At 51.4% G+C, this 17,612-nt stretch overlaps 6 protein-coding genes across 6 annotated transcripts; 4 read left to right on the forward strand and 2 right to left on the reverse strand.

Moving 5' to 3' along the window:
* The first annotated feature begins 438 nt into the window (after nucleotides 1-438).
* On the forward strand, nucleotides 439-1,600 carry P152DRAFT_142592 (uncharacterized protein). Its single transcript, XM_033673864.1, has one exon. It carries the CDS (start codon nucleotides 911-913, stop codon nucleotides 1,406-1,408), a length of 498 nt encoding a protein of 165 aa, XP_033531517.1. The 5' UTR covers nucleotides 439-910; the 3' UTR covers nucleotides 1,409-1,600.
* Nucleotides 1,601-2,515, reverse strand: P152DRAFT_141831 (Molybdopterin biosynthesis MoaE). Its single transcript, XM_033673862.1, has 2 exons — nucleotides 2,202-2,515; nucleotides 1,601-2,149 (listed from the first exon to the last, which is right to left on the reverse strand). Exons 1-2 carry the CDS (start codon nucleotides 2,356-2,358, stop codon nucleotides 1,794-1,796), a joined length of 513 nt encoding a protein of 170 aa, XP_033531518.1. The 5' UTR covers nucleotides 2,359-2,515; the 3' UTR covers nucleotides 1,601-1,793.
* A 537-nt stretch (nucleotides 2,516-3,052) lies between these two features.
* Nucleotides 3,053-5,883, forward strand: P152DRAFT_141819 (uncharacterized protein). Its single transcript, XM_033673860.1, has 7 exons — nucleotides 3,053-3,493; nucleotides 3,634-3,706; nucleotides 3,758-3,957; nucleotides 4,012-4,075; nucleotides 4,131-4,474; nucleotides 4,525-4,887; nucleotides 4,941-5,883. The coding sequence occupies exons 1-7, from the start codon at nucleotides 3,191-3,193 to the stop codon at nucleotides 5,700-5,702; spliced, it is 2,109 nt and encodes a 702-aa protein (XP_033531519.1). The 5' UTR covers nucleotides 3,053-3,190; the 3' UTR covers nucleotides 5,703-5,883.
* P152DRAFT_141820 (deoxyribose-phosphate aldolase) lies at nucleotides 5,884-7,330 on the forward strand. Its single transcript, XM_033673861.1, has 3 exons — nucleotides 5,884-6,273; nucleotides 6,478-6,599; nucleotides 6,666-7,330. The coding sequence occupies exons 1-3, from the start codon at nucleotides 6,064-6,066 to the stop codon at nucleotides 7,165-7,167; spliced, it is 834 nt and encodes a 277-aa protein (XP_033531520.1). The 5' UTR covers nucleotides 5,884-6,063; the 3' UTR covers nucleotides 7,168-7,330.
* Nucleotides 7,331-7,493: 163 nt separating this feature from the next.
* Nucleotides 7,494-9,062, reverse strand: P152DRAFT_476024 (uncharacterized protein; the record flags this gene model as incomplete). Its single annotated transcript, XM_033681467.1, has 1 exon — nucleotides 7,494-9,062. The coding sequence occupies one exon, from the start codon at nucleotides 9,060-9,062 to the stop codon at nucleotides 7,494-7,496; it is 1,569 nt and encodes a 522-aa protein (XP_033531521.1).
* A 4,944-nt stretch (nucleotides 9,063-14,006) lies between these two features.
* On the forward strand, nucleotides 14,007-16,938 carry P152DRAFT_142628 (uncharacterized protein). The gene has a single exon (XM_033673866.1). The coding sequence runs from the start codon at nucleotides 14,132-14,134 to the stop codon at nucleotides 16,748-16,750; it is 2,619 nt and encodes an 872-aa protein (XP_033531522.1). The 5' UTR covers nucleotides 14,007-14,131; the 3' UTR covers nucleotides 16,751-16,938.
* The last annotated feature ends 674 nt before the right edge of the window (nucleotides 16,939-17,612 follow it).

The following is a 17,612-nucleotide window of genomic DNA, read 5'->3' on the forward strand; positions in this document are numbered from 1 at the left end:
GAGATGCGGGGTTGTGTCATTCTACGAACTTAAGAAAGCTGGGGAGCCGAGTTTGAGGACTCAACCTACGAGGCTAAGCCATCTAAAGCTCATTGCATGCCGATCGTAATAAGTATCAGTATCTCTAGAAAGACAAATGGCAGTGCATTTCCCCGTCGATGCTCGTTTCCTTTTGAATGACCCTTGACATAACTTAAAGTCGTGGCCTACATTCACCTTGACTTTCTTACCAAGGTTTTTTGGTTGTGCAGACTTTCTCCGTCTTCGTGGCTTAGGAGAACAACGCGTGAGGACCAAAGGAAAGGCTTGGAAAGGGAACAGAACACGGCCAAAGGGCTAAAAAATCGACTGAACATCCACAGCAAATGTGACTCGACGTCCGACTTCCGATGTCCGATGTCCATATCCAAACAATTAACTTTCTCCAGGCGCTAAATTAAGATGATTGATATGGATGGTCCGGTGGACGAGAAGTGGTGAAGACAGAAGTAGACCAGTCTCGCAGCGCAAGTGGAATTGTGGGAAGGAGATCGCAATCACGTGAAAGATAGGCACCTGGTTGCAGGTTGTGACGCTGCAGTGCGCCAGAGCAGAACAGGGTCAGGCATGTGGAACAGTGGAAGTTTTGTCTGGAGAAGGTGAAGATTGAAGAACAATTGGAAGTTCGAATATCAATCTCACTGCTCGTGCTCAAATTCCCGGTCTTGGACGTGTTCAATTGCCTACCTATTCTACATTCCATTTCTTTCCATACGATCCTTCAATTCATCCACTCTTTTCCTAGCCTCCTGATTTCTTGAGGGGTTCACTCCTGGTCACCTCCGCAGCCCAGCGCGGGAGTACTATGCTTGGGAGAGTTTGAACCGTTTCCCGTCTTTCGATCGCTGTCCTCGGCGATCATCTATAACATATGAAGGGCAATACGGCAGAGGCATCGCGAAGCGCGCAGGACGCAGGCTCCGAATCGAATTCGCGCAGCAACGTGGACGACTCCTCCATTCTCTCGGCGCGGTCCCGACGCCAATTTTCCACATTCGCTTTCGGGGCTACATTATGTTTGGTTTCGGCCGTCCTCACCAAGCGGACATTCGTTCGGCGTTATAACACTTCCAGACCGGCGTTCTTCGAGCCCAGCAATAATCCACCACCGCCGATCAATGCCGCAAAACTGGCGGGAGAGGCTTTGGGTCTCGCAACAATCAATGTTTGGAGCTGGGCGGCCATGATCGGGGGGGGGACATTGTGGGCTTTCGATGTCTCTTCGATGGCAGAGTTCCGGCAGAGCACAAGAGATGCTCTCGGTTGGAATGAGAAAGAGCAAGCGGCACAACGTCAAGAACAGGATATGGAGGACCGTATAGCGAAGATCCTAGAGCGCAGAGAAGCGGAGCGACAAGCCTCAAAATGAGTCACCATGTCGATTGGATTCCATACTCATTGTTTCGGAAAGGCGTAGGCGGCTATTTTTTTGGTGCTGAAAACTCGCCGGCTCCTGGAAGACACGGAAAGGTTACATGTACGATACTATGCAGCACTGCCCAAGGGAACTCTCTACTCCAATCGAGTCGGAGCTCAGGGCGTATACGAGATCTAGCTGAGGAAGAGCTCGGGGCAAGGCAAACCGGGAGACCGTCGGTGGACACGTCGGTGGACACGTCGGTGGACATTGAGCTGGCATTTCGGGAGGTTGGCCGCCTTGCATCGGGACCATTGCCTTGCCGCTGTAGCATTATATCTCCAAATACAATGGGGACGCGTGTACCACGTTCCGGTTAAGGCCACAATTTCATCTATTAGCTCAACTTCTCGACTTTCGCTCCCTGCTGCCCATCTCGATTGGCTCTCCAGACCCCTTCCTCTCCATGAAATTCCTCGAGCTTCCAGATCTCAGCGTTTTCCTTGCATAGTTCCAATGCTTCTTCTCCGGCCCTCCACGCTGCTTGCCGATGTGGAGCTGAGACAGCAATGAGAATGCTCTCTTCGCCAATCGGAACCACGCCCAGCCGGTGCGTCATGGAAATTGCTACGAGAGAATGCTTTTGTTTGACCACGCGAGCGATGTCCAAAAGTGTGGCAAGAGCTCGTGGTACATATGCTGTGTACTGCAGCTGTTTAACCGGCTTGGACTGGAACGTGTCGCGAGTGGTTCCTTGGCCATGTCAGTGGGCATTCTGATGACTCAGGTAGCAGCCGATGATTACCTGCGAAAAGGACAATGGCACCTGCACTCGGGCTTTTCACCGATGATAGAATCTGTGAGGCATCCAATAGCTCATGCGTTAAGGACACCTGAATCCCATCTTCTGTTACACAACTGGGGGGTTTCCCCGAAGAGATGTGACCGGAATCACCCTCCATTCTCAGTCCCTATCAAAATGGCTTTTGGCGATTCAGAACCGATGATTGATACGATTCATATCTTGATTTTCAAGTACTGTTTGGGTAAGCCAGCGAATGTCATGGGGACATGGTGTATTGGTTTCACACTTACTATGTAACTCCCGCAGTGAAGTATTCCGCTCACTTCGTACCAGCATGTATCAGCATCTTGCACTGCCGAGTGCCTTTACTTTGGTTTTGACTCGGAAAATGCATGTAATGACTCACGCGAATGATAGGACTATTATCAGGGAAATCTAGCTTTTCCAGTTTATTAGAAACTCCAACTCTGGATGGGGACTTGTGGTGATATGGAGTATTATAAAACCTCGATTGATGAATTGGTATGGTCGTTGCACACACGTGATAGCAGGTGGTATTGCAGGTCGAGTACCTTATTGTGCAAGCATTCCTCCCCCGACTTCAACATCCAACACAGCGTTTACCCTTACACTTCGACATTCCTACGGGATACGCATCCACAGCATCCTAGGACCCTCTTATCGTCTTTGTTTCTCGATTCCTCCCTTGTAATCTACGACGTCCTAACCATTAGGATGACCCGTGAATCCGGAAGAGAACGTCCCCATGAAGGACAGACGGGTCCGTCCCCAGATCACCTCGCCGACTCCGAACGCTCCTACGAATACGAGTCGGGCGTGAACTCAGCTTACTACAGCTCTTCCTCGCACCGTCGGAGTCCGCCTCATGGTATATGATATTTGAGAGGATAGAGCAACGGAGTTTCAAAGACAGATGCTGATGTTCGCTTGGCAAAGATCTCCGTCGAAGAAGCCCTCGGCGCTCCAATATGGAAGCTCGCATAGATGGAGATGATCATAATTACTACGATGAGCGAGGCGATCGGTCATACGATCGACCGAACGATCGATACGAACAAAGACCTCGCGACAGAGGCCCTCGAGATCGCCATAGAAGCGGATATCGAGACAGAGATCGCGCTGGATACCGGTCGCCTCCATATGGAGAAAGACGCCGAAGTCTGAGCAGAAGTTCTCCTCGAGGGGGAAGAGACCGGTCACCACGCCGCGAACCCCAGCCGAGCAAGGAAATCCACATGGATGGACTTCCGGAATCTATGAAGGAAGACGACGTTGGTCACCACTCTTCGCCGCTTGTGTTCTTTCCCAGTTGAATCCCTGTTTTACCACCATATCACTAAGTTCATTAATCAACCGCAATGGGACTTCGGCTAAGTCATGATATGGCCGGCTCGGCCGTTTATACGAACAGATCATGAGAGAACTCAAACAGTATCATGTTGGGGAACTCAGCGATGTGCGAGTCGTCCGGGATAAGAAGACAGGTAATTCTTCCGCGTACCATGCGAGCCTCGTGTGAATAACGGGATTTCAAGGTCTCTCCCGCGGCTTCGGTTTTCTTCAGTTTGGAAACTTGGAAGATGCAGAGGATTTCATGGATCGCAATTACCCCTTCCTATACTTTCGTGGTCCGGAGGATTCAGACAGTGACTGGACTTTGAAGGTCAAATTGGCTTACAGTCGAGAGCGGGATATTTCGGATCGCAGCTCAGAACGGACTTGGCCATGTCCTAATGTACGTCCAAGTGTTTGGCCTGTTTGGACTGCGAGATCTTGCTGACTCCTGCAGTGCTCCGTTCAAAATTATGCAAAGCGCATGCAATGTTTCCGCTGCGGCGCTGCAAGACGGCTCGGTACGTCCCCATGTCTTATCATCGGTCGTTGGGAGTGCTGTTAACACTTATCAAGATCTCTTAGCCAAACCCGGCAATGTTCCGAATGCAGACCCCTTACAAAATTTCACCAACAACGGCGATAGTGACGCTGCACTTGATTCCACACCTTCTCAATTCCTCTTACTTCGAGGACTCGAGCCTGGGGTAACTGAGGAATTGTTGCTCAAAGGGATCTCAAAGCTGTTCAAACATTCTGATCAGGAACTTCAATCGAAACCTGGGCAAAAGGTTGTCTCGACAACGTCTGTTGTGAACTTGGGGGCTCCCGAAGGTAGCCTGAGACGTATCTTTCTCATCCGAGATCGACACACGGATGACAGTTGGAGGTATGGGTTTGCGGAGTACCGCACTATCGAGGTATGAGAGCGGCATAGTTGGTATGCGTGAAGTCTTCTGATTGTGAGTAGGATGCCCAGGCCGCTTTGACAAAGTTCCACTCCTTGGACAAATTTACCATCTCATCGAAGCCGGTATGGATAAGCTACATCCATCCGGGCGTATTCGTACCCGATCTGAACCACGATCAGCCAGAAAAGTATACGTTCAAGGCAACGAATAATCCTGCCCTGCTACTGGCGTATTGGGACGCTGGAGCGTATGCAAATGAGCATGTCGTTGCATGTGACAACTCCCCTTCCGCCGCAGCCGGCAGCCAGACTACAGGCGAGGCCGAGTCTAGGAAGAATGGGTTAGACACAGGTAAAGATTCGAGCGCAAAGCAAACGAAGAAACGCAAAGCCGAGAATGTTGCTACACCCACCAATAAGAAGGTAAGCATGATTGACACCTAGTACAGGAATCCATAGAGATTGACATGAAGAAGGTTATGCCATCGCATCTGCAACTGTGGACAAATCGGCATGCAGAGTTGCATGGAGGAAAGAAGGAAAATGAAGAAAGCCAAGGGGATACCTCTGGTCCGGATTCGAAACCGAACGTCAGTCATGTTCAATCATATGCCGACGTTAATCGGAAGTGCTGTCTGCTCTGCACTCGTCAGTTCAAAAGCGTCGAGGAAGTCCACAAGCACGAGCGGCTCAGCAAACTCCATCAGGGTAATCTCGAGAACATTGACCTACGAAATAAGGCCTTGGAACGGCTTCGGAAGGCTGGTATCCCGGTCACAGTCCCGCCCATTGCTGAACCCTCTTCGCCCACCGGCTCCGGACAAGAATACCGGGATCGCGCGAAGGAGCGACGCAAGCTTGAATTAGCAGCGGGAAATGCTGGAGATCAAAGTCTTACACCCAACCGGGAGAAGGTCAAGTTGTCACTAGGTAAAAAGAGCTCTTCCAACATTCGACCTCCTTCTCCTGAGCCAGAGCCGAGTCCTGCACTCTCCAAGGGTGCCTCTCTCCTAGGGAAAATGGGTTGGTCCGCAGGCAGTGGTCTGGGTGCTGATGGATCTGGTCGGACCGCTCCTGTCCAAACCGAACTTTACCGCGAAGGTGTTGGTCTGGGAGCCCAAGGTGGGAAGATCGGGGATGCCCTTGAGGAAGCGGATAGGAATACCAAGGGCGACTATGGGACCTTTGTTGCACGGACAAAGGAAAAGGCAAAGGAGAGATTTGAGTCATTGGGTTGAGGTTGTTATCGCCTCGAATAATGGAGACAATCTCATTGGATTTGATGAGATGACCAATTGGGCCAATGTGACGTTGCCCAGCACATATTATTTATTCCTCGTACTGTTTCACCTCGACAGTCTATATACATCACCGGTATTACTACCTCTCCTTGTGGAAATTGATCATTTTTCAACAATCTCATCTGCCTCTTTCTTGTAGGCTATATTTCGGGGGGCTGTCAAAGAAATGTGGGCGACGCTTAAGTAGGAAGGTCGCAACCGTCATCTCCACATCAATAATTAAGTATTCCCAATTCGAAGCCTTCTCGTACGCTGGAATTGTTCCATCAATATAACTCTTATCCATCCCAATCGTTTCATGATGCCGTCGATACCACAGTCTGATGCAGAATGGGCGGCATTGATCTCAAATGTCGAGTCATCAGTCGAGGTATCGGAGGACCAATGTGCCTTGCCATCGCTTGACCAACAGCTGGCTCAATACTTTGACCACACGTTGCTCAAGTTGGACGCAACAGAAGAAGGAATTGAGAAGTTATGTACGGAGGCGAAAGAGCATGGATTCAAGGTATTTCTGCGTACAGTTTTCGCTTGTTGAACAGTTCTTGCATCGTCATCTTACACAGTCATGTTCCGGCTGCAATTTCATATATTTGAATGAACCGTCTCGAGAAATATTGCTACGCATCCTTTCCCACTTCTTGTCTCCTGAAACCAACTACATATAATTTGATCATATACGGACATGAATCTAACGTGATCCTCTCCGTAGACGGTATGTGTTCGCGTCAATTGGGTCCCCAAATGCAAAGAGCTCCTCACCGGAACGGACATTGGCGTAGCATGCGTGATTGACTTTCACGAGGGGACGAGTACACTGCAAGAGAAATCCGAGTAAGAGCTTTGACTGAATACCGTAAATTCCACTCTATCTTCGCCATGGATCTAATACATATATAGGGAAACGAAACTGGCTGTTGCACATGGTGCCTCCGAACTCGATCTCGTCCTTCCCCGTCAATTCCTCACAGGAGATGCGGAACAATATGTCACGCTCTACGACCACCTGAACACCATCCGCACACTTGCCCCGTCTCCCACCGTGCTCAAAATCATCCTCGAAACGTCTCAACTGTCACGTAGCCAGATCATCGCCGCATGTACGATCGCGGGGTTCGCCTCCTTCGACTTCGTCAAGACGTCCACAGGCTTCTGCGGTCGTGGGGCGAGTGTCGATGACGTGCGGCTGATGCGGGCTTGCTCCGCGACGCTCGAATCGCAGGGGTTTGGATGCAAGAAGATGGCCGTGAAGGCGAGCGGGGGGATCAGGACGCTGAAGGACACGATCGAGATGATCGCGGCTGGGGCGACGAGACTGGGTGCGAGCGCTGGGGTGGGAGTTATGGAGGAGGTGAACGGAAGGGAGTCGAAAGGAGGTAATGCGGTTGCTGGTGGGTATTGAGCAAGTTGATTCTGTATATTACAAGATATCTTCATATTAAATACTCCGCGGTCGAGCATCGGGACGTTGGAACCGAACTCTAAACGCCCAATCATAGGGAAATAGTGCCCTAATCTGCTTCTGCTTCCGAAGCATCCCTTATCCAACGCTCGTATAGATGATGCAGTGAAATCCATCTCGATTGTCTCGTGAATGCCTTGACCTCCATGCAAACCATAAGAAGCTGCCTCGCAATCATCAACATGCTATTAAATCGTCCCAATCCATCTATCTCCCGGGTATCATTCGAATGGGTAAGAAAATCGTGGGAAATGCATAAATCCGAATCATGCCGTTCGTTTCGGTCGATCGAACGTCTCCGGCCACTTCAACACGGACACCTGTCCTAAATTCGCCATACCCTCTTTACCCTCCAGCTTCGCCCACATTAGGATCTCCAACTCCCACCGTCCATTGACGCGCTTCCTTCGTCCCTCATACAACTCGGCAAGCCGCTGCTCATATCCCCGATAACACTTCAGCGTCTCCGCCACCTGGTCCCGCATCCGTTTCTCCAGCGCCCCGATCTGCTCCCGCTGTGAGCGCACCATATTATCCCGCGACCGCTCCTGTTTCATCCGTAGCCGGTTGACCGTCTTTCGATTCGTGGTGTCGATGTCGGCCCACTCGCGCTCCGATCGCTGTAGCCGCGTGCGCTCTTCATTACTCACGTCGCGGCCAGAACCGACGAAATCGCGACGCCACCGGAGTTGCTTTTCCAGGCTCTGGGTGCTCGATTCCAGTTCCTCCACGAGGGTGACCTCTTCTTCGAGCTGTCGATCCTCGAGAGTAAGGAGGTTGCTCGTGTGCGTGTTTTGCATGGGCACGAGTCCTCGTATGTGGGAATGGAAAATCGAGCGGAGCGCGAGCGTACGGCAGTGCCGAAGGGTGGCACACTGTTGCAGGTGGAAATGTTGGAATCGTCGAAGCTGCCCTTGGGTACTGTTGTGAAGGGTATGGAGTTCGGGATGGGAGATGACGATCGTGTGTAGAAGCGGGGTTGAGATACTTCGCGAGTGAAATCGCACTGGAGTAGCGGAAGTTGGGTCTTCGTGTAAGGGAGCCATTGGGCGAAGATAAGGAGACATCGAGCGCTCCTGGATCGGCGTACTCCGACCAGACGCTGGAGCGGAGTGTGATATCTTCTTCGTGTGGGTGGTTCGGTTTGAGGAATATGATGCTCGAATGCCGAAGATTCGTCCAAATGCTCCCTTCGAGTTGCGGGAAGCAGAACGATCTACGTGCTCGAACGGTTGGTCGGGTGGCTCATCCTCTATGGTAGTCGCTTTTGACGCGGTTGATCCGCGCCGCAGTAAGCTCAAGCTGCGCCGGACCGGTCTTGAACTTCGAGAGCTGCTGCTGAAACGGCTTGCTGGAGTGCCAGAACGTTGCATTGCATCCTGGCTGTCGCTGGCAATCGATGCCATGGATTGTCGCACGCTGGTGCCCTGTGCTGCACTCGGTAGTCTCGTCTGCAATGTTATTCGAGGTGGGTGGTCTCTTGATGTACGAGAGGACGCGGAGGTAATGGCGGTGGATCCAGAGCTGGCCAGCCCTGAATGCGCGGACACGGACGAACAGTCCGATGGAGTTGACGCCGTCCAGGCGGTGCCGAAGGAGTGATCGCGAATCGCAATGGGAATTTCGGCCTCGAGAATGCCCAGGTCGAGGGCATCGGCGATGAGACGGTCATCGTGAGCTGCCTCACTCGTATGATCGAGTCGCAGAACTTCTATCTCGTAGATTGAATCGGCGAAGAGATGCGTCGGCGATAGTGCGACGTCTGGAAGCGTGGAGTAGGATCTGGTTCGGTCGTGGCTTGGAATGGGACGGAACGGTCCCGTACCAGCGGCCATGACGGACCCCCAGAACCGTACCGGTAGCACGCGTGGTTGCGAACCACCTCGGTGTCGGAGAACGGGAAGGACCGTGGAGTATTATCCCAATTGCTGGGTCGCCTCGGTAGCTTTGGGAAGCCTTTTTCTTGGTAACGTCGCACCGTATCCGTTGGGGTTTGGGAAGCTAAGGTATCGGTGGGACAAAACGGTACCAAAGGTATTGGCTGTTGGTGCTTGAAGGTATTAGACAGGGCCGGGATACTCTTTGCGCTCCAGGTATTGCCGTCGTGTTGGACTGGAGAGGGAGATGGCGAAGGTAGTCGACGGAGGATCACTCGGTGGCGAATGAATGATAATGACTGGATGAGTGCGTAGGATTAGTGAGATGCAACAAGAGAGAAGGAAGAGTAGTAGTAGAGGGAAGGGGAGGACTGAGGAGAGTAAGGGCGGATGGAATTGAATGTCGGTATAGGTACGGAATACCTCCACCTTATTAGGGTCGTGTTGGAGGAGTGAACGAAGAATAACTGAGTGAGGAGCTTTACGGACTACATACCGTTTTGATATTCCACCACCAACCACCGACTGCGATTTCAGGTCACTACCATGATCTAACAAGTATTAACGACGAACATCGGATGTCAACCGTCACCGCACCAAGCGCTGGAAAGAAACGCTTGGACTGCTGGTAGGGATTCAGCCAGGATTTCTTTAGCGCCTCAGTGTCACGATAGTCGATACCTAGGTCATGAGGTTGTGCGTTTCCGGTTGAGCTGTGTGATGTAATGCTTGCGAATATTATCCCTTGGATAGTAATACAAGCAAAGAGAAGCAAAGAGAAGAGACAAGGCAGTCATGATCAATGGTTACGACCCAGAACAGTATGGGTACCTTTCAAGTTCCAACACGATCCCTCAAGTTCACCAAGATACACTGCATTCTTAGTAGGACAAGAACGCAGAGGACGAGCTGCGGTCTCACGCTTGAAAGAATCACCTCAATCATCATACTCGTCTATCCATGTTCTTAACTCTCAAGGGTACGGTGTTGACCTTACACTTAGTTCGTGACTGATGATACAGATAGACACGAGTTTCAAATTTAACACTGTTCAGCTCGCTCTGAACCGAGAACCAACCCAAGAAGTGTTACCAGTTTGTTGTATTAAGACCAAGCCGAGCATTGTCGCTACTACATATTGTACATTTTCATTGCTATTTTACATTGTGAGACAGACAATCAGTTGCCGTTAACTGCTAAATGCCTGTCGTTAGCCGGTCAGATGCAAGCCAGGACGATCAGTGGAGCAATTTATCTTCAGTTCGCGTGCGTCACGACCATCTTGGGTCTTGGAGCTTAGCTAAATTATGTTCGGCTGAGTCGGAGAATTTCCCCACACTCCTGCGTCCTGTCAAATGTCAGCCCTTCATGCCGGTCTTTGTATTGAGTTCTCGGATGGGATCTCAGTCTCAGGGTCCCATTTGGTCTGTTAATTGTGCTTTTAATAAGCTCCCCTATCAATCTGGTAATGTAGATGACGGAGACAGTTCTCAGAACCACAATTGCTGTTCTGACCCAAATCGCAATCAACGATGGACATGTCATAGGCTCCTAGCCCCTTTCCCTCTCTGCCCGCCTTTTGTGGTATTACTCGTGACTTTAGAGCTAGGTGCTTCCCCCGTTTCCCGTCTTAGTCAAAATATTGGGTATGCATGCAGCTGTTAGGATGTTTCTCAGGGTATAATATGCATGCCGAATTGCCAATCGATACCTGGACAGGTTCTTCAATATAGTACCACCGGACTTGTTGAGGTACAGGCCAATCCTGTTATGTAGTCGCTGCGGTATGACAGATTCGAGCCTGCTGTGATAATCTCATAGCATCTTTTATTATGATTGTCAACGGCTACACAGGAAGTTCATCCTTGGGTTCTGATTTCTGAAGGTGTCAGGTACGGGGTCCAAAGCCGGCTTTCTATTGAAAGACAGGGTACCCAAGACGAAGGGTCACCTGCTACTGCCAGGCTGCCTTCGGCTCTATCGTGAGGGATCGGAATGCCTAGACAGAGAGTTTGAAAAACGGGGGAATTGGGAGGATGGGGTTGGATATTCTCTAGTCTCCACTCCGCAGAGTCCAGTCTGTCACTAATTTTCGGGTCTGAGCATGAAACTTTACCTTTGTTGGCACCAAAACATCATCTCAACTACACCGGGAATTCCATTGGCTATCAAGCATCAAGGGCATCGAGGCGAGGGAATACAGACTGCCGCTCTCGTACCCCAGAGATTGAAATCAATCGTCAATGGTCATACAACCAAAGCAATATGGTGCGCACTGGGCATTCCGTTTAACTTACCGGTAGGACGATGAGAATTTACATAGTAGTGAGATGCTGAGCCAAACCATTAATATTAAGCTTCCGCATCCTTATCCAAATTCCAAGTCGATGCGACGAGCGACAGTCAAGAGGTGGCGTCGTTCTGACCCAACCGCCAACGATGGTTGCCGGAGCACGTGGTGATCGACCGGCAAGGCAGAGAAACTCCAAGACACGAGTCGATCAGGCTCCGGATACGAGATTTAAAAACGGAGAAGGTGAAACGACGTTTTACCTGAGTGAAGCAGCAAATTGACCAAGGAAAAAGATCTCCATGAATGGTGTGCCTGGGAGGTAAGAGGCGGGAGCTGACTGGGAGCAGAAATTGGACGTCTGGACTCTGGAGGCCTGAGCGATGGGATGGGCAGAATACGAAGGGGAAACTAGCAAAGAATGAGGGAAGAAATTGAAGGTTTCCCTTCCCGAAATGAGAGCCCACTGATCACGTTGCCAACGGGCGGAGCCGGTCAGGGTCCCGGAGCAGCAAAGGAACCGGGGGAGGCTAGGTGGCGAAGGCGCAAGAGAGAAACGAGGGTAAACGATGAGGCTGGGACGCTGGACGGTCTGACCTGACGCTTCTAAGTTCGAACGAGCACTTAGGACTTAGGAGCGGGATTCTAATTTGTAGTAGTGGATTCATGGCGGGAGGAAGTTCGAGTGGAATTATGGAGTTATGGAAGGCCGGGGAGGGGGATGTTGAGTTCTTGATGGAGTCGGGCCAGGGGGCAGTTGATTGGCAGTGAGATTAGGAGTCCCGCCGAGAGGATGGGCGGCTTGTCGCACCATCGACGCCCAAATGCTTATTATTTTGACTTTCGCAATGGTCATAGCTAGTAGCCCGTGCTAGGAAGGTATGATTTCAGGATTTCCAGAAATGAAAAGCAGGACGGATATGAAGGTGTGCGGAAACAGGACGGGATAGATGGACGGACGACAATGTTCAAAACTCGAAAGCGGTAAGCAAGAAAGAGAAGAGCAGACAAGTATGACCAACCTGATGAACCGTGAAGAAATCCCTCGATGTTCGCATTCCGTGCATCCTGCATTATTGATCCACAGATGTAAACGACCATTTCGCCGATGAAGACCGATCAGACATGCGTGCTGTGGGTCTCCGACGCTGATTTCATTGCCTACTATATATTTGGAGTAGAGAATATAAAAAGAAATATGGAGGATTCAGTAGACAACGATGGAGCTGTGGAGGGTAATACTATAAGTTAAATAGGGACTGAGGGAGAGCATTTGAAGCTTGAAAAGCCAAAGCATATCCGTGCAGATATTCCGTATGTAGCATCCGTACACGCCTGTGTAATGACTAATGAGGTCAGTATCAGTAATTCAGTATTCCGTACTCTTAAAAGTCCAGATTCAAGAAACTCGACGAATCACGAAACCATGGTCCGCACTTCCGCAGCTTCGCTATTTCGCTTCCGTAACGTGCTGGGTACCAGGTAATTAAGCAGTACCAGAGTCCTGGTGTTGATACCGGTAGTCTGCATCTTCAGCCTATCCCGTTATCGTTATCCCCGTACCCAGTCGCCCGTACCACTATTGTCTGTTACGAAGTACGACCCCAATTAGTGCTCCAACCGAAGTTTGGACTTTCTCCGCCCTTGATCAGTTCAGCAGTTAGCTGCATGTGGTCCAAGGTCTTCACGATCCTCTTGGACTCTCATTCATACCCTCTTGCTTCTCGATTCTCCTCCTCTTCTTATGGCTTCGTCCTTTTGACATCTCCTTTGTCGAAGCCTTCCCCGATCATGGACTGTGCCCATGTAAATTTCGAACCACCACTCTTCTCCTGATGCTCCCCGTATCCTTGAGCTGGCTCTGACCCGATCTGATCCTCACCACTCCTACAACCCACTCGACCGAGCCTGGAACTTGGTCGCAGACAGTTTGGCTGTACCCGACCGTGGATTGTCTCTTCGTCTTCCCGTAGGTGATTTCTCTTATCTCAGAACGTCCACTGTCACGAGCTCGCCTGAGAATGTGCTACACGGGCTGTCGCAGCCCATTCTCACTATTATGGGCGCATTATTCGCGAAGACCAGCATGCCTGGTCCAACCCATACTGCGACTGCTTCCTTGCCCCATATCCCTTGGGTGATAATATCTTCTCCCCGATTTCTGATACAGACACATGACTCTCGGTACAAGATATTAACTTTCCAATAGATTCAGTCTATCTACCTGCACTGCGACTGCCTCCGCCGCTGTTGAAGCATTTCACTGATCACGACAAACACCTGATATACAGTTCCTTAGACCTTTTCGCGTGGTCGCTTGACAAGCCTCCAGTATCTGGTTGCACTTGGTAGCCAGGGTTTCGCGTATATTGCGTTTAATGAGCTTTCCGCCTGCCCAGTCCGCCTTGTGTGATTGAACGGGCGAAGCATCACCACAGCCGCCTTGCAACCTGCGATTTCGTTTGCTGTTATCCGTCGGAAACTCATCGTTCAAACCAATCGATCTCTACGCACCTCGAGTTGCGATTCCGTTCGTTACGAACCATCGTGAGGAGCCGTCGGTGCTCTTCTGTCAAAGATCATTTCCTGTATCATTTCGTTTTTTCTTGTTCTAGCCATCTTTCGGTACCTGCTGCAGGCTGGCAATCTGACAGACCAAGTTTCGAAAGGTTGACCTGGCAGGCCTGTCCGCCGTCAAATCTATTTGCATTCACTGAGATTTTCTCAACGAACGGCGATGGCTCCGGGAACATCATCAAAGCCGACAGGTAGTGATGATGGGGATCCAGCCTTGATGCGTAAAGGCTCGGTACGGGCTGCGAGAGAACGTCTTCGTGCTGCACAGCACGGCCAGATGTTACCCAGAGAGGAGACCTTGAGTGTTCAGCAACCGCCTCCTCGCTCTAGTCTTTTAGTGTCTCAGTTCTCCCCTCAGTCACAGCAACAACATCAGCGTCCTCCTATCTCCACCGCAAGTCCCGGGAGTCTCGGCAGGTCATCCGAATCACCAGGACCGCAATGGCCGTTGCCAAACGATATCATCGAGGAAGAGCCCGTTCCAAGCGTGCGACGTCCTGCACAACAGCATCAACCAAAACCGAATCGAGGTCATCCTCCACAACGGCCACCTCGTCCTGCATATGTCCCGGACATTCTCGATCAAACGAGGCAGCCGCCTCCACAACCGCGAGGGAACCTACAGCAACCTACACAGCCAACCTGGCCCGAAGAAGAATTCCTTGAACCAGACTATCCAACCGCTAAACCGGCCCGACCATTGACGGATTCATCTCAAGATTCAGCATTGGCAGCTGATTATATCCCCGACTTCCCAGTCCCGAATTCTGGGAACATGCCTCGTCGCCCTCCCACCATCGGGCCTCCTCCATCAGCACGCCGCGGCCCATCATCGTACTATTCCCAAATCTCATATGTCTCCCCGATCCAGGAAGAGGCCGAGCACCGTGCGTCGCACGGCTCGTTCGCATCTAGCAACGTCATTCCTTCCGGGCCCCACCAATTCTACTATGATGAGCATTCGCCTTCCGATGAGGATGCGCCGCATTCTCCAGCTGTCGATGGACGCCACTCGCGCGGAGAAGACCACGACGAATCAAGTGGGTTGGTCAGGCAGGCGAGTCTGGGAAAGAAGGCCAAGCCGTCCTTGACAACAATCAAGAGCGGTGAAGATTTGAAATCACACAAAGGACCAAAGCAATCAAAACCGGTGAATACCAAAGGCGCAATTGCTCAAGCCGCAATCGCGGTCGGCACCCAAGGAGGCGCATTTGCCGCTGGCTTAGGATCTCAACCTGATGGGCCGCGCCCGGGTAGCGCTTTGAGCGGCGGGACTGGTCTCCTTGACCCATCTTCATCGTCATCCGAGTCCGTGGACAAAGTCGTCAAAAAGCAAACCGTAACGTCTGCACCGAAGAAACCGATGTCCCCTGGACCGCTTTCACCGCCAAATCGATCCCGTTCACCCCTTGTCCCCGGCGATCTTCGCAAAGAGACCGGAACACCATTCGACTTCGGTGCCAAGCCTCCGAATCAGTCGACTCTGTCCGATCGTGTGGGGCCTCGACGACCGCCTCGATTAAATGTGGACGCGGTGCGTGAGGCTGAAATACGAGGTAGTTTGACCAGTCTTCCCGACCTGATTCGACGCGCCACTCGTCTGGCGTCCAACCTTGATCGGGGCAAAACCGCTAGTCGGCTAGGGTTCGAAGGCTGGTTCGATCAAGCTGGTGATAGAGGAAAGGGGCTGGATATGGAGAAAGACGACCGAAGATCTGCCTCGCTATCTGATATGCTCGCATCCTTCCCACCTCCGGGATTGGCCACTCCAACGAGCCCACGGACACCCACTCATGGCAGGTCGAACCGGACTCTGTCAGGCCTATCGCACCATCGCTTCGATTCCGGCTACCATCTCGAAAAGCCGCCGAAGGCTCGTGGACGCCGCGTCTGTGGCATGCGCCTTGGGCTTTTTGTGGTCCTCCTCATCATCCTCTTCTGTCTCGTGGTCGCCGCAATCGTCATCCCCATCGCGCTTATTGTTCTTCCCGGCAAGAATCAAGCCGCAAACAGCGGATTCAACTCAGCATTTGGAGTGTGCCAGAAGCAGCTCACGTGCGCCAACGGTGGCAGTGTGACCGTGGTAGCCGATGGTTCATGTGGTTGTATCTGCTCGAATGGATTCACGGGAGCAGCCTGCACGCAAAAGTCCGATGTTGGCTGCTCCACGACCGCGGTCCCGGACGTGCCGAATGCAACGGTGGGCACCGCGATTCCACGCCTTCTGCAGGCTGCGCAGAAGAACTTCAGCGTTCCGTTGGAAGCGTCCAAGCTACTTGCCGTGTTCGCATATAGCAACACCAGCTGTGCGGCCGAAAACGCCCTTGTTTCGTTCAATGGTCTAATCGCTCGATCGCTGGAGCCACAAGAGGGATCTTCAACCCTTCCGGAGCTCGCCCTTCGGGAAGCACAGGGAGATGCTTTCATTACCGGCGGTCTAGTGGTGGCGGCACCGACTCTCGTGCCAACTGGAAGCTCGGATAATAGTCCTCCCGCTCCAACCTACACCAGCCCACCGATTTCTGGAACATCCACTCAAATCATGGACTTCGCTCGCACTGCAGTGCTCTATATCCTGCAGGAATCACGGAACCTTGATGATGCCGTACTCGCGCAGGAGAGATTGCAGGCCTATTTCTCCCGTGCCAGCTCCGGTAGCACGAAGGATTCGCGTGTCGATGCAGGCAATCGCAACATCGTCGATCTCAGCGGGCTCCGAGTGAAATTGGGCAACGGAACGGTAGCGGGCGGTTCCGGCAACGTGACTTCAAGTCTATAGTATGCAACCTTGATGGCTTCCATGGACCTTTTATTTTCGATCCAGTGGGCTATGAGTTCTTCGCGGTGATGGAATCCCGAAAAAGTTCTCCATGTCATCTGCTTGCAAAGGAGCAGTCGCATTTTCACGCGTTTTCTTACGGCGGAATGGGTTTCCGGGCGTTTTCCAACGAATACTTTTATCTTCTGTTCCTTAGTTCTATACCACCTAGGCGAACTGACATTAATGTTGTCATTTGTGGTTATAGTGTCGAAGATACACTGAACTTGGCTGGGGGTTGCTGGATGACATCCTAAGTTCATTCAGTAAGGACGACGAGGATAAGATGATCAGGACGAAAGAGACGGCATCTTGTTGTATATAACTTCCATATATCTATACTGATATGTCTGACAGGATATTGTTGGGGGAGCAACGATTAGTTCTGTGTAGTACAGCACGGAATAGTTCGTATTCTGTGGTCATTGCAGGAAATTTGCTTGCTGCTGTGATATGTGATCCCCTAGAACGGCATAACCAGTAAGGTTTCAAGCCACAACATTATCATCTCCTCGGCACGCAGGCGCCTCGTCGCACAGCATCGATCATCTCCCATGCCAACGCCTAACCGCCTACATTTTTTCGACATCGATCGATCCATATGCATTTTCATCGGAGCCATTTCTTCCAATCACCGAGACTTTCATTAACGTCCATCCAAGTGCAACGTAACCCGTCCTCCCTTCGTTGAGTTCGTTCCAATCAACGATTTTTCATGACCGCGGACCTCTATGCTGATTTGACCGAGCGCGATGGACCGCTCCCTAGTGGATGCCAACCCGATGCCAACTCATGATTTGCTCTGGTTCCTGAAGATCAGATG

The sequence above is a fragment of the Eremomyces bilateralis genome (assembly GCF_010015585.1).
Source record: "Eremomyces bilateralis CBS 781.70 unplaced genomic scaffold P152scaffold_21, whole genome shotgun sequence".
Lineage (NCBI taxonomy): Eukaryota > Fungi > Ascomycota > Dothideomycetes > Eremomycetales > Eremomycetaceae > Eremomyces > Eremomyces bilateralis.

What these genes read in the sequence shown, in the direction of transcription:
- P152DRAFT_142628 (XM_033673866.1), top strand. Translation starts at nt 14,132, where the DNA reads ATGGCTCCGGGAACATCATCAAAGCCGACAGGTAGTGATGATGGGGAT.
- P152DRAFT_142592 (XM_033673864.1), top strand. Translation starts at nt 911, where the DNA reads ATGAAGGGCAATACGGCAGAGGCATCGCGAAGCGCGCAGGACGCAGGC.
- P152DRAFT_141819 (XM_033673860.1), top strand. Translation starts at nt 3,191, where the DNA reads ATGGAAGCTCGCATAGATGGAGATGATCATAATTACTACGATGAGCGA. An exon ending in AATCTATGAAGGAAGACGAC is followed by an intron (nt 3,494 to 3,633) that starts GTTGGTCACCAC and finishes TTATACGAACAG; the next exon opens with ATCATGAGAGAACTCAAACA. An exon ending in CGTCCGGGATAAGAAGACAG is followed by an intron (nt 3,707 to 3,757) that starts GTAATTCTTCCG and finishes CGGGATTTCAAG; the next exon opens with GTCTCTCCCGCGGCTTCGGT.
- P152DRAFT_141820 (XM_033673861.1), top strand. Translation starts at nt 6,064, where the DNA reads ATGATGCCGTCGATACCACAGTCTGATGCAGAATGGGCGGCATTGATC. An exon ending in CGAAAGAGCATGGATTCAAG is followed by an intron (nt 6,274 to 6,477) that starts GTATTTCTGCGT and finishes TCCTCTCCGTAG; the next exon opens with ACGGTATGTGTTCGCGTCAA. An exon ending in ACACTGCAAGAGAAATCCGA is followed by an intron (nt 6,600 to 6,665) that starts GTAAGAGCTTTG and finishes ATACATATATAG; the next exon opens with GGAAACGAAACTGGCTGTTG.
- P152DRAFT_141831 (XM_033673862.1), bottom strand. Translation starts at nt 2,358, where the DNA reads ATGGAGGGTGATTCCGGTCACATCTCTTCGGGGAAACCCCCCAGTTGT. An exon ending in TGCCATTGTCCTTTTCGCAG is followed by an intron (nt 2,150 to 2,201) that starts GTAATCATCGGC and finishes GACATGGCCAAG; the next exon opens with GAACCACTCGCGACACGTTC.